This window comes from Pipistrellus hanaki, assembly GCF_964339955.1.
Source record: "Pipistrellus hanaki genome assembly, chromosome: 19".
In the NCBI taxonomy this organism is placed as follows: domain Eukaryota; kingdom Metazoa; phylum Chordata; class Mammalia; order Chiroptera; family Vespertilionidae; genus Pipistrellus; species Pipistrellus hanaki.
In genome coordinates, this window is record NC_140521.1 from 2,838,100 (window position 1) to 2,856,271 (window position 18,172).

Genomic DNA, 18,172 nt, shown 5'->3' on the forward strand with positions numbered 1-18,172 from the left:
CCCGCCCCGGCGGCCCAGGCCTCGCTCCTCCGCTGCCCCAGCGACCAGGGCCCCCCGGCGCCCCGGTCTCCGCTGTTTGCCGGTCCCGCCATGGACCCCGCCGCCCGCCGCGCGCGGAGGCGGCCGCCGCCGCCGCCGCCGCCGCCGCCTCAGTCGCTGCCGCCGCTGCTGGTGCTGCTGGTGCCGCTGCTGCCGCTGGTGCCGCTCTGGCTGGGCCTGCTCGGGCCGGGCGCCGCGGCCGACCCCGCGGGCCGGGCGGGGCGGGGAAGGGCCCGCGCCGTGCGGGTGGACGTGCGGCTGCAGCAGCAGGACGACCTGGTCGTGGAGGGCTTCTCGATGGGCCCCGAGGCCGACCCGGAGACCCCGCTGCGCGGCCGGCTGCTGCTGGTGAGCGCCGCCCCGCCGGCCCCCTGGCCCGGCCTCCTCCTGGGGACGCGGACCCCTCCGCCCCCTCCCCCCGCGCCCCGATCCGGCCTCCACCCTGAAGGGCGGCCCGGCGCCCCCGCCCAGCCCGCCCAGGCCCCCAGCATCCCGGCTTCTAAAGCCTGGGGTCCAGATGCCTTCCTTCCCTTGCACACTCGGCCCCACACCGCGGCCTGCCATCCTCCTCGGTGCGCCTGACCCTCCTGCTAACGGCCTCTCCTCCCCCTGCCCGCGGCCCGCGGCCCGCGGCCCCGCAGATGGACAACGTGGGTGCGGATGAGGAGGGGCTGGGGGAAGACTGGATCGCCGTGGTCTACGTGGGCGAGGAGCACGTGGCCCGGCTCCCGCCGGGGGCCCAGAGCGGCGACGTGTGGAACTACCCCAGGAACCTGCTGCATCAGGTGCGGGGTGGATGTGGGGGAGGGCGCGGGAGGAGGGGACTTCGAGGCACTCGCTTAGAGCCAGACGGCCAAGAGGGACCCGAAGGAGGTTCCAGAAAACCCCTAGGCCTGGGTGGGGCCGGGGACCCCGGTTTGGAGAATGGAGTCCTGTGGTGTAGAAACAGGTGTGTGTGTGGGGGGGGGGGGCGGGGGAGAGGGGGAGGTGGGGGGGTTCAGAATGAGTCAGGACGCCCCCCAGGCTCTGAGAATATCCCATGGGGGGTTCCCGAGGCGGGTGGAGGAGGGCAGGCCTGCCCTGCTGGGACCGGGGAGGGCACAGCATGTCTGGGTCTCACAGAGCGGGGGGAGGGGGGGGGGCAGGACCCATAAGGGTGTCTGCACTTGACCTCAAGGAGCGAGCTTATAGCCGGTCCGCCCAGAGGAAAGGATGCCTCCTCCGGGGCCAGGAGCTGGGTGTGGGCAGGGGGTCGCTGGGCGTGGGCAGGGCATCGCTGGGCGCGGGCCAGCCTCGTCTCTGTCCTGCAGATTCGGAGGGCGTTCATCCTGGGGGCCTCCACCCTGCTCCTCATCATCCTGAAACAGAACGTGGTCCGGGAGGTATGCCGGTGGCGGCTTCGGGGCGCTCGGGCTGGGGTGGGGAGGGGAGAAATGGGGTGGGGCTGGGGGACCAAGGCCACCTGTGCCCCCACAGATGGACATAGCCCAGCTTCTGCGCAGGCCCGTTGTGGTCCTGCATTACTCCTCCAACGCCACCAAGATGCTGGACGCCCTGCTGCAGTGAGTGGGTTCGAGCTCCAGGCCGGAGGCCGGTGATCCCGGCTTGGCCATGGGCTCGGGGCGGGGGAGGGGGAAGGGTGTCTTGGGGACAGGGCCTTTCCTGTGGTCTATTCTAGAAGACGGGCGAGGAGACCGCAGGAGGGGCCAGGCCTGCAGCGAGGAGGCCGCGGTGGGTGGGGGCACTGGCTCCCGCCAGGGGGAAGCTGGGATCTGATGGGCAGGCTCCTCCCGGGCTCCTGGGCCGCCCGGGCCTGGCTGGGGTGAGACCTGGGGAGACCTATGGCTGGGGAGGGCCCGGGCCGAAGCGGAAGGGCTGCAGAGTGATGACCGGGGGGTGATGGGGGGCAGGGGGGGGGGCTCACCTCCCCAGAGCCCTCTGCCCAGCTCCTCGGTGGCGCCCCCCCCAGGAGGACCCAGGCCACAGCTGAGATCACGAGTGGGGTGTCCCCGTCGGCCAACACCGAGTGGAAGCTGGCCCTGTGGACCACCTGCGGCCTGTCCAAGGACGGCCAGGGCGGCTGGCAGGACCTGGTGTGCCCGGGCGGGGGCCGGGCCCCGGAGCAGGTGCGTGCAGGGAGGGGGGAGGGAGGGAGGGCAGGGGAGAGGAGGGAAGGGGAGGGGAAGGGAGGGGAGGGCATGGCAGGGGAGAGGAGGGCAGCCGAGGGGAGGGAGGGGAGGGGAGGAGAAGAGAGGAGAGGGGAGGGGGGAAGGAGAGGGGAGGGGAGCAGGGAGGGGGGAAGGAGGGGAAGGGGGAGGGGAGGGGAGGGGAGGGCAGGGAGGAAGGAGAGGGGAGGGGAGGGAGGAAGGGGGTCCCCAGAGGGGCGCAGTGTGTGAAGGCACAAGAGGAGGAAAGGAGCGAGGGACCCTCCAGAGGGAGGGGCTGGGAGTTGGGGGGCTGAGGCAGGCTGTGGGGTTTGGGTTTCTCATGGGGGAAGGGTGTCTAGGAGGAAGGGGGGGCCACAGCAATGGGTCAGCTGCTCAGGAGGGGCCTGGGCTGGGGCTGGGGGCAGAGGGGCCTCGTGTGTAGGACGGAGCCGGCAGCCGGCAGGTGGAGGAGCCGGGAGAGGGAGCCGGGAGAGGGCTCCGGTGCTGAGGGACCTCCCTGCCTGGTCCTGGGTGGGTTTGCCGGGGCGGGCAGGGCCCGTGTCGCTGACGCCCGCTCCCTCCCCAGAGGCCCCTGCAGCAGCTGTGGAACGCCATCCTGCTGGTGTCCTTGATCCTGGGCACCGGCCTGGTGGTGCAGGTGCAGCGGCACGCGGCCTGGCACAGCCAGGAGGAGCCCGAAGGCCAGGTGGGAGCCAGCCCCGGGCGGCCGGGCCCCAGCCCCCAGCCCTCGGCCCTCCCAACGGCCCCCGTCCTCTCCTCCCCAGCACCCCCACCAGGTGGAGCTGCTCAGGCGCCGGGTGGTGCGCAGGCTGGCCTCCCTCAAGACGCGGCGCTGCCGGCTGGGCAGGGCGGCCCAGGGCCCCCCGGAGCCCGACGCCGACACCTGCGCCGTGTGCCTGGACTACTTCTGCAACAGGCAGGTGAGGCCCCAGCGGCCGGCCCGGCCGACCTGACTCCCCTCTACCCCCGACCTCGGAACCACCCCACCCGCACGCCGAAAGCAGGATGGGGGTGGCAGGCCGCTGGGGTTCAGTTCCCCGGCCTGCCTGGCCTGCTGGGTGAGGACCCGGGGCCAGGCAGCCCCCGGAGGCCTGCAGCGTGGCCTGAGCCCCTCCCCTCCTCCCCTCCCCGCCCAGTGGCTGCGGGTGCTGCCCTGCAAGCACGAGTTCCACCGGGACTGCGTGGACCGCTGGCTGATGCTGCAGCAGACCTGCCCGCTGTGCAAGTTCAACGTCCTGGGTGAGCGCGTGGGCGGGCGGGCGGGGCCCTCGGCCGGCTCCGCCTGGTCCCAGCTGACGCCGCCCTCCCTGCTCTCCCTCCTCCCCCCCACCCAGGGAACCGCTACCCGGAGTATTAGCCGCCCCGGCGGGCGATCCGCACCGGGAGATGGGACACCCCCACCTGCGCTCTGGCCCTCGGCCTGGGCTCTTGGAACAGGATGGCGGGACAGGACAGGAAACCCTGACGGGGGAGGAAAGATGGGGCCTTCCCCGCTGAACAAGGCACCCCACCAGTCCACAGCCCCCCGGCCGACGGTGGGGGCCCAGACCTGCTGGGACGCGAGGAAGAGGCCCCTTGGGGGCCTGAGTGTGCATCCTGGGCGTCTGCCTTCTCTGCAGGAGCCCCGGACCGGGCAGGGGCGGGGAGCTCTCTGCCTGCCCGCCAGGACACCCCAGGGCCGAGGCTGCAGTGGCCACTTTTGTGCTTATTTATTGGGGGGGGGGGCGCGGTCTGGCTTCGGCACCCCGGCCAGACCATCTTTCAGGACACCGGTCAAGGTTGGGATGTGAGCCCCGGAGCCAGGGCTCAGGCCGTCCCGTGGGCCCTGCTGCCTGGAGGCCAGGGGCCGCGGAAGCCATCCAGGCCGTGCCCCTCGGTGGGGGGGTCTCTGCCCAGGACACGTGAAGCCCCGGATAAATGTGGTGCATCCTCCAGAGGCATCCATTTTTTTAAAGACTGGGGGCAGGGGAGGTGGCTTAACATTAAAATAAACACGGATGTATTTTAACGTAAGAAATAAGACGTGTGTGGATGTTTTAAGGTTAAAAAAACAAGCTTTGGGCCCTCCTGCCTGAGGGAGGTGGGCGGTAAGACGCCTGCCCAGCCCTGCAACTAGGCCGTGAATGGCCTTGACTCCGCGATGAAGTGTCCCCGAGAGGGACAGCGAGTGGGCTTCCCCCGGCCCCGTGAGGGATGCTTCGCTGCGGACTTGGAGACGGAGGGGCCCCGTGGCAAGGAGGGCCGGGCCTCTGAGCCTGCGCAGCCCAGCGACAGCCATCGGCCTGGAACCAGGCCTCGGGGCCAGCACTCTGCCAGGACAGAGGATCCCGGATGCTTCCCGGAGCCGGACGGAACGCAGCCTGACAGGTACTTTGATGTCAGCTTCTTAAGAGCCTGCCCCGCCGGCCGGGGCGTGTGAACACAGAGCCGGGAGCTGAGGGTGCCGAGCGGCGGGCTGTGCTGTCCTTCCCCGCACCGGGGCCCAGGCTCCGGCCACAGGGAGCCCCGGCCCCCCACGGGCACCCGGGCTGCACGGCCGCAGCTGGACAGACCCCGCCGTGCCAGTGCAGCTGCCCACGTGGCCCCTGGGCACCCTTCTCTGTAACCGGGGTGCCCGCCTGCGGCCTCCTCACCGGGGGACGATGTCAGAAGCTGGGAGCGCGCACCCCAGTCCTCAGCAGGGTCTCAGGCCTGTCCCTCACAGCGTGGCTCGGGGCGGCTGCAGGCCCCCGAGGTAGCCGGACGGCAATGGGCTGGCCTGGCGGGTGGCACGGTGCCTGGCCGCCGGGGTCAGGCCGGGGAGAGCTGGGGCTGGCAGGGTGCCGATCAGGCTGGGCCGGGGCCCTGCCCTGCTTTCAGGCCTCCTGGGGATCCAATCTCCCGGATCCAGAGGAACCTTTGTGGCTTCCATTTCCTGAGGGGACTCCGCAGAGAAAGGAGTCTTGAATGTCCTCAGGGCCGGGCTGAGGGAAGGTGCCAATGCCCCCTGCCGAGCCCAGAGCAGGGACCCCAGCCTCAGGCTCCTTTCTCAGCTCGTGTACCCCCATCGGACCCACCTCCAGCTGCTCTCCCCACTGCACACCCTTCCACTGACCCCGCCCTTCGCTGGGGTGTCACCAAGTCCCCTTCGGCCCTAGCTATGGGGATCAAACGGCTGCCTGTCACCTGGCCCAGATGCTAGGAGCCTCTCTCTGCCCTCGGTGTGCCCTCTTCTCCCTCTGCCGTCCGTCAGAAGTGCCCATTTACTGAGGCCCAAGGTGTGCCAGGCCTCTGCAGGCGATGAGCTCAGTGGCGGGGCCTCGTGGTCCCTGCCCAGGACGGGGTGGGCAGGCTCTGCCCGGCTCAGACGGCGCTGGGAGCCGGTCGCGGTGGGTGGCGGCCAGGCTTTATTCTGTCGGGTGGGCTGCCAGCTGCCTGCCCTCTAGCCCCACCCACCGCAGGCTACATGGGCGGCTCCCGGAGCTGGTGGGCGGAGCCGGCCGGCCCCCGGCTCGGTGACAGTCTCCTCCTGAGCCGGGCCAAGACGTGGATGGGGTTCTGGGCACAGGTGGTGGAGTAGGTGACGTCCTCCAGGGGGGACTTGCTGGATCGGCCGCCGGTCTGCGAGGACGGCGATGCCCGGCGCTGGCCCGGCAGGCTCTTGCCCGCGCTGGCTGCCCTGCTGCCCGGGGAGTGCCACCTGCCCAGAGGCCTGCGGAGGACCAGATGGCAGGAGCCCCTGTGAGCAGGAGGGACCGCCCGCCCGCCAGCCCCTCCTCCTCTGGCCTCGCCTCACTCACCGAGGGGACGCTCGCTGGGCCGGGGCGGGGGCTGCTGCCCCCGGGACTCCCTGGCTGGGCCGGGCCCAGAGCTGGTCCTGCGGGATCAGCTGCAAAGAGAGCCAGCCGAGCTCAGAACGACCCAGGCCCCTCCTGGTCAGAGGGTGGCACAGCCAGAGGGCGAGGGGGGGCCGGCCTGTGCCCATGGCCCTTCCTCTGAGAGGCGGGGCTTGGGGAGCCTCCAGGTTTGCTTTCCCATGAGGCTCCTGAGTGCACTTCCTATATCCTAAAACCGTAATATGCAAAAAGACCTGACGGCGGAACTACTGTCGCTGTGACCTGCACTGACCACCAGAGGGCAGATGCTCGACGCAGGAGCTGCCCCTGGTGGTCAGTGCGTTCCCACAGCGGGAGGGCCGCTCAGCCAGAAGCCGCTCACGGTTGGCAAGCACAGCGGTGGTGGCAGGAGCCTCTCCTGCCTCCACTGCAGGCAGGCCGTAAGGAGCGAGGGGTCCTGGGCTGTGAGAGGGTGCAGCCCAGGCTGAGGGGCCCCCCATACATCCTCCCCTCCCCCTAGTGCACGAACCTCATGCACCAGGCCTCTAGTGAGAGTACGCAGGGCCGGAGGGGAGGACATGGAGCCAGAGGCACTGTGACATCCCCATCTTAACCCGTGCCCAAGAGCCAGCTTTCGGGTGAGGACCAGGCTGCCCACCTTGAGCGCCCCCTGCTCTGCCACCTCCCGAATCTTGGACAGCATGGCCTGGAGCCGCCCGTTCTCCTTCTGCAGGACCTGGATGCGGATGTCGTTGGCCTGCACCTGCCTCTCCATGTCGTCCATGACGTTGCCGGAGCCTGCAGGGCAGGTTACCCAGGCCCTCGCCCGCCGGGTCTGCCTCCGGTGCCCGGCGGGACAGGGCCTCGGAGGCAGCATGGTGGGTGGCCCAGCAGGCACAGGGGAGCCGGGCAGGGTCGTGCAGGGGCCTCCCATCCTCCTCCCTCTCCCGAGGCCTCGCCTCCCTCCCCGCCCCCTCCCCCCGCCCCCACTGGAGACGACATTATAGAACCAGAGCTGGGTGAAGACCCAGCAAACGGACAGGCCTGTTTCTGGAAGGCCAGAGAGACAGCGCGCTGCCCACAGCCACGCGGCCGCTCCTGGGCTCGAGCCAGGCACTCGGCAAGGACGCGCTTCCCGTCCCGCGGGGAGTCACGCTCCTTGGGGCTGAATGACCGGGCGAGCCCCTGCCCTCTGGCTCTGGGTTTGCAGCGGCTGCTCCCGCCTGGCAGGGCCGCGGAGAGGGCCACGGGGTCCGGCACGCAGCGACCGGTCCGCGCTCGGGATGACGGCTCCCTGAGGCCAGTGAGACTGCCTGGATGTCCCCGGGGCGCAGTGACTGGACCCGCCCCCGGGGCTGAGAGGGAGGGCTGCGGGGGCCGGACCAGGACCCAGGTCCGCTGCTGAAACGGGTCCCTAGCACTCCCGGCCATGGGGTCCGGGACCCTGGACGGTGCGGTGTGCCCTGGAGCAGGCCACATGGGTATGCCCTGGAGTGTGCCCTGGAGCAGGCCGCATGGTGTGGTCTGGGAGATGCCCGGACAGCGCCCGGGGACGGCCAGCGAGGACTGGCAGTGACACGTGGTGATGGGCAGTCCACACAGGCAGCAGACCTGCGTGTGGATGCGGCTGTGTGACCCGGGCAGGTGCCTCACCTCTGGCTTCATGTCCCCGTCCACACAAGCTGGGCGTTGCAGACCCCCGGGTCCTGCCGCCCTGGGTCCCCGCGTGCCCCGTGCACCACCCCGGGGGGAGGGGGGCCCTTACTTTGGCCCTGGGTCTCGGCGGGCCTGTGCAGGTCCGGGAAGGCCACCAGCAGCCGCTCCCGCTCTCTCAGCGCCTCGAGCTCCCGCTCCAGCCCCGAGACGGTCAGCCGCAGGTCCGAGGCCGCCTGCTCCAGGCCCTGCTTCTCCCCGTGCAGGCTCTGCAGCAGCTCCTGGGGCAGGGGGAGGCTCAGACCCGGCTCCCCCGGGGACACCCACCCCTCCTACTCCCTGGACGTGGGACGGGCCTGCGGGCACCCAGCTCCCTGGGGGCCCCTCCCCTCCCCCTGCCCGCGCCCACCTGCTGGGCCTGGAGCTGGCACTGCCCCTGCTCCCGCTCGCTCTGCGCGCTCCGCAGCTGCTCCTCCAGGTGGGCCCGCTGGGCCTCGGCCTCGGCCAGGCCGCCCTGCAGCTCCTCGCGCTCCTGGTCCAGGCTGTCCAGCTGCTGCAGCAGCGCCCGCTGCTTGGCCTGCAGGGACTGGGCCGGGATGGGCGGGTGGGGAGGCCGTGAGGCCCATGGGGCTCGGCTGAGCCATGTGGGACTAAGGAGGCGACAGTGTCTGTGACCTCTGCCCCCAGCCCTCGCTTCTGAACCCAGCCAGTCTGTGTGTGTGTGTATGTGGGTGTGTGTGTGTGTGTGTTGGGGGGGGGGGGAGTGAGTGGGTGGGCTGTGCACACGTGTGAGAGGCAAGGGGTTAGAGGGTCACCGTTCCCCCAGTGCCTGGCCAGGGGAGGCGCAGATCCTTCATAGAGGTGAGTCAACCCAAAACCTGTGTGTGGGGGGGGCAGGCACCTTACACAGACCGCCCCCCAGCGGAGCCCTCTCCCGGAAGCCCACAACGCAGGCCCCCAGGGCGCTGGCCTCACCTCCTGGTGGCGGACCATGCTGTCCACACGGGCCTTCTCCTTGTCCAGCTCGGTGCCGGCCCAGCGGATCTGCTGGCTGGCCCCGTCCAGCCTCCCGGCCAGCAGCTGCACCTGCTCCTCCAGCTGCCGCACCCGCCGCTCGGCCTCTGCCCTGCGCTCGGCCTCCTCCTGCAGCTGCTGGGCCTTCGCCTCTGCGGGACGGAGCGGGCGCAGGAAAGGACAGGGCTGGGGGGCCCTGGGTGCGGGCCCCTTCCCGGCCCCGGCCCCAGGCTAGCACCGGGGGGGGGGGGGGGGGTGTGTGTCACAGCATGTCCCTGGGGCTGTGTCATTGGCCAGAACGTGGTGCTCGAACCCCATCTGAGGTGGGTTCTGAAAACGGAAGTGGCACCCCCGTTCGGGTCACTACCCAGCAGTGTGGTCGCTCAGGCCCGTGCTGTCCCCTTCACCTCTGCGCCAGGAGCCCAGGGGACGGAGACGGAGCACGGGGCATGGGGCACGGGGCACGGTACATGGCACAGGGCACGGGGCACATGTCAGGGCTCCTCACCCATGGCCTGCGTGGTCTCCTGCTGCTGCTTCAGCTCCCCCTCCAGGGCGGCCACCTTCCTCCTGAGCTCGCCCGTTTCTGTGCAGCCGAGAGAGAGAGAGAGTCCCCTCAGAGGTCCCCTCCGGAGGCCCGGCCGGCGGCCTGCGTGCCCGGGGTCCCCTGGAGAGTGGCGGCAGCCATGGCCCTGTGGAGGCGCCACCTGGGCCGGAGGGGAGCTCCGGGAGGTCTGGGGAGCCAGGTCCCCGGCCGCACTGCCTCCCGCGGGCCGGCTGCCATGTCTCCCCCCTCCCGGGGCCCGTGTCCCCCATGGAGGCCACGCCAGAGCTCTGCCCAGCTGCCTCCTGCCTCACGTCAGCGGGCGCCGGCCGACTTCCAGTGCCAGTGGCTGCGCCCTTTGCCTGACGGCTTTTGCCAAAGCCAGAGGCCACCCTGTTGGCCAGAGGTGCCATGGGGGAAACTCCCAGGAGCTCCTTGGGAGGCCAGCCAGAGCCGGTGGGTGAATGCCCCGCGCCCTCGCCCCTCGGAGGGAACAGCTCTGGGGCGCGTGCTCTGCTCACGCCCCAGTTGCCAGGGTGGCACCGGCCTCCTGACTGTACTGTTTTGACTGCCTTCCTGCCCTGCCCTGCGGCCCACTCCCCCCCACCTGCTTGTCCAGCAACCCCCGGGGCAGGGTCTGCGGCGGGCAGAGCCCACACGGAGGCCGGAGGCTGCACAGAGCCCGCGGGGAGGGCTCCCCGGGGGAAGAGGCGCGAGGGCCCGGCCCGCGGGGCACAGACCTGCGAGCAGCTGCTGCCTGTCCCGCTCCCACCGGGCCTGCTGCTGCCGGGCCTCGTCCTCCTGCCGCTGCCGCTGGCCCTGCTCCTGCCACAGCGCCTGCTCCAGCTGGCCCAGCTGCGCCCGCAGGCCGCCCTTCTGCTCCTCCGCCTCCTCCAGCTGCGCCCGCAGCGGCCCCACCAGCTGCGTGAGGGCCCCCACGTGCTTGCCCAGGCGGGCCAGGTCCCGGCTCTGCTCGGCCGCCCAGTGGCCCAGGGTGGCCGCGGGCAGCGGCCGGAGGCCCGTGCCGCTCTGCACCAGCTGCTGGAAGTGGCCGAGGGACGAGGGCAGGTTCTGGCTCTGGCACAGGCCCACGAGCGCCCGGCCCACCTCCCGCAGGCTGCCCTGCACGCTGGCGCACGCGTCGCAGGGCACCAGGGCCGTCTCCACCGTCTGCGAGTGGACGCTGCGGGAGCCCTCAGCGGGCCGGGCCGGCGGGTGCAGGGAGACGCGCACCGAGAGGCCGCCGGGCTCCTGGCAGGCGGGGGGCAGGCCTGGAATCGGGGAGGGCGGCTTGATGAACTTGGCCGTCACAAACTCGGGGCTCCTGGCGGGCTCGCCCTTGGCCGTGGGCCTGGAGAGGGGGGCCTCCCCTTGGAGATGGGGGTCTGCACAGGCCCTTCTCTGTGTTCGGGAAGAGAAAGGGAAAGCAGGTAAGGGCGGCGGGGGGTGACAGGCCTGGGAGGGGACCGCTCCCCTGGGGTTTCATTTTATTTATTTATTTTAAAATATACTTTATTGATTTTTTTACAGAGAGGAAGGGAGAGGGATAGAAAGCTAGAAACATGGATGAGAGAGAAACATCGACCAGCTGCCTCTTACACACCTCCTATTGGGGATGTGCCCGCAACCAACGTACATGCCCTCGGCCGGAATCGAACCTGGGACCTTTCAGTCCGCAGGCCGACGCTCTATCCACTGAACCACACCGGTTTCAGCTCCCTTGGGGTTTCAGTGACAGTGTCACCCGAGGCTCAAGCCCTCAGCTGTTGGTGAACCCCAAGGTGAACGAAAGAGAACCTTTTTCTGTCCCTCCGCTGCCCGAGTCCCTAAGCCCGGGCCTCCTCTCTGCTGCTCCCCACCCCCTACCCCCTGCTGGAGGCAGTTCCCTCCGTGACGCCGGGAGAGGGACAGTGACCGGCCCGGGGTGGGTGCCGGGCTCTTTCCCAGGGGACGTGACTGCTCTGGGGTCCCCGCGGCCCTCGGTGTCCTTCCTCTCCCATCGGGAGACCGTGGTCCTCCCCTCTGGGTGGCCGTGAGGACGACGGGATGACCCTCAGCCATGGTGCTCCTACGAACACTGTCCCCTAGCAACGCCCTGGGAAGGGGGGACCGTCGTTGCTCCCATTGCACAGGCGAGCAAACTGAGGCTCCTTGGAGGCAGCGTGTGTCCACGTCCCGCAGGGAAAGAGCAGAGGCCAGCGGCCCGCCCGTGTCTTCGAGGCCTGTGCTGTGACACGGGGCTCGACTGGGCGGCTCTGGAGCTGACGCTGTCCCTCAGTGGGGTGGAGCCAGGAGTGGGCACGGGCCCGTACGGTGTGCCGGGCCAGGGGAGGGAGGGGGGGCTGGTGTGAGGGTGACCGCCATTGGGGAAGGGGGGCGGGGGGGCTGGTGTGGGGGAAGGGGGGCGGCTGACCCACCTGGGAGAGCATCTGCTGGTAGAGCAGGCCCAGCTTCAGCAGGCTGTTCCAGAAGCGCCGAACGGTGAGCCCCACGGACATGCAGGGCCCCACCGCCCGGGCCGGGGGCACTGTCTGCTCCGAGCTGAGGGCCTCCAGGTAGCTGGCACAGCTCTGCAGCAGCAGCAGGAGCCTGCAGGCAGGGGCACGGGGTCAGGGCCGGTGCCAGCGCCGCCCCCCCCCCCCCCCCCCGCCGTGCCGTCGGCAGCCTCTGACTCGGGGGAACCGGCCCGGACACTGGGGCCTGGCGCGTCTCAGCACACGCTCTGCCAGGCCGGCTGCAAACCCACCCCAGGGCCGCCTCCTCCGGGAAGCCCTCCCCGAGGCCGAGCTTGGGGCCTTCTCAGTGCAGCGCTCCGCCCGCCGGGCACTGTCCCGGAGTGCTGCTCCGGGAGGGAGCTCTGGGGGCCGGGCCCGGCCTCAGTGGCACTCTGCGCGCTCAGAGTGCTGGGCAAGTGGCTGCCTCGCAGCACGGCGCAGGGTTCGAGCCTTCGCCTTACAGGGGACCGAGCCGAGTCCTGAGCGGGAGGAGCTTGCCCACAGCCGCCGGGTGAGCGTGCAGGGCCGGGTGCCCTGCAATTTCCTGATTCTGGTTGGGGGATTGGGGGTAAGGGGGGGCTCTGAAGGGCAAGCTGCTCCTGAGGCCATGGAGGCTTGGGGTGAAGCGAGCTAGGCCTCCATCCTACCTCTGAGGTCAAGGTCAGAGCCAGGGGCTTACTCTGAGGAAGATGGGTGTTGGGGCGGATGTTTGTATTTGCCCAGGAACCAAGCTCTCTCACAGAACACCCAGGCGGCTAAGTGACCTGCTGCTGCAGGTGCAGGGGTCACCCTAACCCGCTGGCCCCGGGCAGAGAGCGCCCAGGGGAGGCGGTGCCCACTGCCTCGGCCGAGGTGTCCTGGGAACGGAGGGGTCTGTGTGCCCGCTCACAGGCGAGCAGCGCTGGGGCGGGAACGCACTCGGAGAGAGGGAGTGGCGCGGCCTTACAGAGCGCCGTCTGCTCAGCAGGGAGGAGACTGCTCCGTGGGATGCTGCTGGGCCGCCTGCATGGCCTTCATCCCTGCCCATCACCCCCTCGACGTGCGCTGAGCCCCTCCCCACGGGACACCCTGAGCCCCGGGCCCCCATGGCTCTCAGACAGCGGCCTCTGCGGGCGGTATGCACACGCGTGGAAACCGAGGGAGCCTCTGGCTGACCCAGCAGGGGGTGGGCAGAGGGAGGAGGGAGGGAAGGGGTGGGAAGACACAGAGGGGGCCGCGCACGCGGGGCCTGGAGGGACGAGGGGGGCAGAGCAGTCCCGGAGGAGGGCACAGCACGTGCCCGGCGGCGGCGGAAGGCAGGAAGGGGTGGTCTGTGCGCACACAGTCAGCCCCCGCCCCCCGGCTCCAAACGGCCCCCGGGGGCTTCTCCAGGCCTCGGGGTGGGTGGGCGCCCTGGCCTCCTGGTCCCAGGCCGGCGGCACCCCGCAGCTGCTGGGGTCCCTGCTGGACGGGGCCCCATTGGGAAGGTCTGGGGGCAGGGGGGCGGGAAGGGAGAGCGAAGGACGGGGCTAATGTTAGTAACAGCACAGGGTGTCGGGGCGTGGAGGTGGGGTGGGGGTGTGTGTGCGCGGAGGTCCACTGGCCTCTTCCCAGCAGGGCCAGGGTTCGGGAAACACAGCCCACGTCTGGCCCCACAACACAGCCCGCAGGCGGGAACAGCACCGCCCACCGATGCCGGGAGAGAGACTCTGAACGGCAGCTGTGGGGCCCCCGGCACATGAGACCCCGAGGAGGCAGCTGGAAGCGGCCAGAGGGGCCGTGGTCAGAGCTGGGGAGCCACGGAGCCCGGCAGAACGGCCAGCAACTCCCCGGGGGCGGACGGGCGAGGACAGCACCGCACACGGCACAGGAGGGACCACCGGGAGGGCCCTGAGCGGACCCGGCCCCCCGCGGTGCTGAGGCCACGGTTGCCGCCAACGTCGCTACCAGGGGCGGGGGTCCCGTGGCTGCGGTGGCTTACGGGGGGGTCTCAGCACCCCGAGGACGGCAGGTCGGTCGGGCCCTCACCTGTCAATGACCAGCTCCAGGAGCACGGCGTGGGACAGCTGGGTGAACTCGGGGTCCCCGGGCACGTGGTCATAGTGCTCGAGCAGGGCCACCATGTCCAGGTCACAGGCCACGTGGTCGGGGAACTTCCAGGAGGGGGAGCGCACGGGGCCGGCCCGGGAGAAGACGTCGACGATGGTGCCCTGCAGGTCGGTGAGGTCCTGGCGCAGGCTGTCCATGCAGGCCTGGCTGCCCAGCAGGTGAGCCATCCTCAGGGCCCCTGGGTGGGCAGAGAGCAGCCCCGTCAGCCGGAGCCACGCGGCTGCGGCTACCGGGACCTGCCTCGGGCCCCGGGCTGCCCACTGGCTCCTGGGCCCAGGCTCTGGGGCGGGGGGGCCTGCTCACCAACCCCGGGCCACTTGGCCCTCGGAGGCCTTCGCAGGCGTCTGCGAGCAAAGCGCTGGGTTCGGATAAGACGCCAATAAAAGCTCCCCATGGCCCTGACCGGTTTGGCTCAGTGGATAGAGCGTCGGGCGGCGGACTGAAGGGTCCCGGGTTCGATTCCAGTTAAGGGCGTGTACCTTGGTTGAGGGCACATCCCCAATAGGGGGTGTGCAGGAGGCGGCTGATAGATGTTCCTCTCTCATCGATGTTTCTAACTCTCTATCTCTCTCCCTTCCTCTCTGTAAAAAACCAATAAATTATATATTTTTTTAAAAAGCTCCCCATGGATAATAGTTAGGACGATGGTGATCACATGGTTAGTGCAACAACAGCACGGGCCATCCCGGTCGGGGGCGGCTGTCTGCCCGCTCCGTCTCCCCTCTGAACCTGCGGCCCACACAGGACGCTTCTTGTCCATCTTCAGAGTCTGTGGACCTGGGACTTGGGTGAACTGTGTTCATGGCCCGCGACTCAGAAGGCGGGCAAGCGACAGACTCTGTTCCCGCCCCTCCCGTGGCCCCTCCTGTGCCCCCGGCGGGCGCTGTCTCAGCCAGCGCTCTGTTCCCAGCTGGGCAGCCCCGTGGATGCCGGGCCCTGACCCTTACAGGGTGGGGGTCCGGGGAAGGCTTGTCTTTTGTGGATTTCTCAGCAGCAGAAAGTCCAGAACTAGCTGGGAAACCTGTTTTCCTCCGGCCTACCAGGTGAGCCAGTAAATAATGCGATTTTTTTCAATAGATGGAGTTAAACATACGTATGCGATTTGATGTGTATGCTATGTTGTTGTATTGACAACAAGCTTCAAAACGTCATATGCCAAATTTTCTGAAGGTGTTAACATCATAGATATTTTTAGGGTTAAAAATGTCAAAAAAAAAAAAAAAAAAAAAAACATTCGCGGAAAGTAATTTTGTGCGTTTGAGAATCCCAAACCCACAAAATTACGGGTTGATCCAGGGCAACCATCAACATCGACTGCAAGTCCAAATGCTTCGGAAAGAAGACAATGCTCTGCGTCTGGTGGGATCAGGAAGGTGTGGCGTATTATGAGCTTCTAAGCCAGTTGAAACCATTAATACTGATCGCCGCCGACAACAAATAATTGATGTGAGCCACCTTTGATTGTAAAATGGGCCAGAAGACACGGCCAAGTAATTTTGCTTCATGATGACACGCCATCGCACACTTCAAAACCAGTTAAAGACACGTTAAAAGATCTTGCCTGGGAAGTATTAGTCCCCCCGCCGTATTCCCCAGATCCTGTGTGTTTATCCAGCACGCGATGACTGAGGGCCTACTATGTGCTGGGAGGAACCACGATCTGTGTCAAGAGGGTCTCTGCACAGGTGTGCCAGCTGCGTCAGTCCCTCCCACAGGGCAGAGCATCCGCCGACACTCGCGTACGCACGCAAACACACACAGGCCCGCGGGCCTCACACGTGTGAGGCTGCCTCTCGGGAGATATTGCCGCTCGTGAGAGTTTATGTCCCCGAAGAACGAGGCTGAAACCAACAGAGAAAAACAGACACGCGTCCTGGTTCTCCTTCCCGAAGAGGGCGGGCAGAGAGCCAGCCAGCGAGGCCACCCTGGGAGGCTCCCTGGCATCCGGGAGCCTGCCCAGATCCCAACTCGCGTGAGATCCCCGGGTTTTTTTTATTTTTATATCAATCTTTATTGTTCATATTATTACAAAGGTTCCTCATTTCTTCCCCCCTCCACCAGGTTCCCACCCCACCCTCCGCCCCCTCCCCACCCCCCATTGTCCTCAACCATAGGTGCACAGTTTATGTTCAGTCTCTTCCTCCCTCCCTTTCCCCCAGAACAGTCAGTCCACTCCCCTCCCACATTGCCGACTCTACTACAATGAACCGCTATTATTGTTCATCAGGTTTTTCAATCTCCTTTTTTTTTTTTTTTTAATTAATAAACTTTTACACTTCCAAGAATAAATTCTAAAATCTAATAATTTTAAACCTTGTTTTTTATTTTTTTCTGCCCTGGGAATTGAGAGCAAACTTGTTTACATGTAAACTTGCTTTTTTTTTTTTAAATAAATTTTTATTGTTCATATTATTACAAAAGTTCCTCATTCTCCCCACCCCCCTCCATGGCTCCCCTCCACCAGGTTCCCACCCCACCCTCTGCCCTTTCCCCACCCCCCCATTGTCCTCATCCACAGGTGCACAGTTTATGTTCAGTCTCTTCCCCCACCCCCCACTCCCCTTTTCCCTGAGAATCGTCAGTCCACTCCCCTTCCATACCTCTGATTCTATTCTATTCAACAGTTAATAATGTTCATCAGGTTTTTTAATTCCCTTGGTTTTTAGATTCACTTGTTGATAGTTACGTGTTTGTTGTTCATAAAGATCCCGGGTTCTGATAGCAGCGCAAATGTCAATGAACAAGGAAGAGCAGCATCGTGTACCTGGCCAACTCCGAGGGACATGGGAGATGTGCAGATACGAGCGCGGTTTGGAAACCACGTGGGTATGTGTCAGGGGAAGGCTTTCGAATATCTGAGGCTGCCAGCCCGCACAGCTCCGCGCCCACCGAGATGCGAGGTCACCGCGGTAACCATGCCCTTTCTGAACCCTCAAACCACGTATGCCTGTGGCGGCTGCTCGTCTCTGACTCAGGGTTGCTAATTGCCTGGATCCCTGGGGACAGTGAAGACATGGAGTGACCACCAAGGAATAAGTTAACTGCTCTGAGGAGAAGGACTGAGAGCGGCCGGGGCTGGGTTCCCACTGCACCCCACGAGCTGCCATAAGAAATAAATGACATGACGCCTGTGATGTTCGGCACAGAGTCTGGCTCGTGGTCATGTTGGAGACATCCCAGCTATGGTTATTATTCTACATGCATGACGCTGATGCGAACTGCTTATGGGGGGAGGGGTGTCAGGGAAGATGCGAGAAGGCACCCCTTCCTATCACGGCCCCATTTCACAGACGAGGAAGCCAAAGTCCAGGCGAGCGCTCGGAGCCTGCCCGCCTGCAGGGGCTGGGCGGGAGAGGAGAGAGGACAGGGAGGGGGAGGATCGCAGGGGTGGAAACAAAAAGATGGGATTCCTCGGGGATCTGGGAGGCCCCTGGGGGAGTGAGGGGTGGAGCCTAAAGAAGCGGCCCCATGGTGAGGGGTGGGGACAACGGGGACATCTGCACTATTTTCAACAATCAAGATAAATTAAAAAAATAACGGAAGCAGCCCCTCCTGGAGATGGCCCATGTGGGGCTTGCAGGGGGAACAAGGGGAGGCAGAGGGTGGAACAAGGCAGGCCCCCAGGGAAAAGCGCCCAGCGGTCATCAGAGCCTGGGAGAAGAGGGTGTGGTGGAGGAGGTAGGTCTGAAGCAAAAGAGGGGCCTGAGCCGAAACCGGTTTGGCTCAGTGGATAGAGCAGCGGCCTGCGGACTGAAAGGTCCCGGGTTCGATTCCGGTCAAGGGCATGTACCTTGGTTGCGGGCACATCCCCGGTGGGAGGTGTGCAAGAGGCAACTGGTCAATGTTTCTCTCTCGTCGATGTTTCTAGCTTTCTATCCCTCTCCCTTTAAAAAATAAAAATAAAAAATCAATAAAATATATATTAAAAAAAAAAGAGGGGGCTGAGGGAGTAAGATGGGGGGCTTTGAGGAGGCAGGCCCGAGGGGTGTGGCTCTCCAAGGTGAGAGGCTCATGGGAGGGAGCTGGGGAAAGGAAGGCGGGGTTGGAGCGGCGAGGGACCGGCTTGGAGTAGGGGAGCGGGGGGGCTGGCTAGGACCGTGGGGTGCAGGCGGGGGCGTCCGGCGGGTGATGCAGAACTTCTTACCGGTCTCTGGTGTCGCAGCTTCGGCCCCCGCTTTGTGTCGGCTCATGGAACTGGCCCCCGGCGCGCCCGCAGCTCCAGGGAACCCCAGCAAACCCTCTCCCGGCGCCCCGATCGCTGCCATGGCAACGGCGTCGGGCACCCGCCACTCCGGCGGGGCGGGGCGGAGCGGGAACAGCGCATGCGCAGGGGAGGCGGGACCGGAAGTGCGCGTC

At 66.9% G+C, this 18,172-nt stretch overlaps 2 protein-coding genes across 3 annotated transcripts; one reads left to right on the forward strand and one right to left on the reverse strand.

Annotated features, from left to right (window-relative positions):
- On the forward strand, nt 1–4,227 carry RNF215 (ring finger protein 215). Of its 2 annotated transcripts, none has more exons than XM_084867360.1 (9): nt 1–387; nt 681–824; nt 1,350–1,421; nt 1,516–1,601; nt 2,009–2,165; nt 2,773–2,892; nt 2,972–3,127; nt 3,344–3,446; nt 3,542–4,227. In XM_084867360.1, the coding sequence occupies exons 1-9, from the start codon at nt 91–93 to the stop codon at nt 3,562–3,564; spliced, it is 1,158 nt and encodes a 385-aa protein (XP_084723486.1). In that variant the 5' UTR covers nt 1–90; the 3' UTR covers nt 3,565–4,227. The 2 variants fall into 2 exon arrangements, with proteins under 2 accessions (XP_084723486.1, XP_084723487.1); XM_084867361.1 differs by having other exon boundaries at nt 2,984–3,127.
- Nucleotides 4,228–4,956: 729 nt separating this feature from the next.
- Nucleotides 4,957–18,081, reverse strand: CCDC157 (coiled-coil domain containing 157; the record flags this gene model as incomplete). Its single annotated transcript, XM_084867511.1, has 11 exons — nt 4,957–5,898; nt 5,987–6,075; nt 6,681–6,820; nt 7,788–7,956; nt 8,085–8,261; nt 8,651–8,841; nt 9,198–9,275; nt 9,974–10,634; nt 11,651–11,822; nt 13,736–13,994; nt 17,961–18,081. 11 exons carry the CDS (start codon nt 18,079–18,081, stop codon nt 5,649–5,651), a joined length of 2,307 nt encoding a protein of 768 aa, XP_084723637.1. The 3' UTR covers nt 4,957–5,648.
- Between the last annotated feature and the right edge of the window lie 91 nt (nt 18,082–18,172).

Coding starts and splice junctions, on each gene's coding strand:
- RNF215 (XM_084867360.1), top strand. CDS start 91: ATGGACCCCGCCGCCCGCCGCGCGCGGAGGCGGCCGCCGCCGCCGCCG. Junction 388..680: donor TGCGCGGCCGGCTGCTGCTG/GTGAGCGCCGCC, acceptor GCGGCCCCGCAG/ATGGACAACGTGGGTGCGGA. Junction 1,602..2,008: donor ATGCTGGACGCCCTGCTGCA/GTGAGTGGGTTC, acceptor CGCCCCCCCCAG/GAGGACCCAGGCCACAGCTG.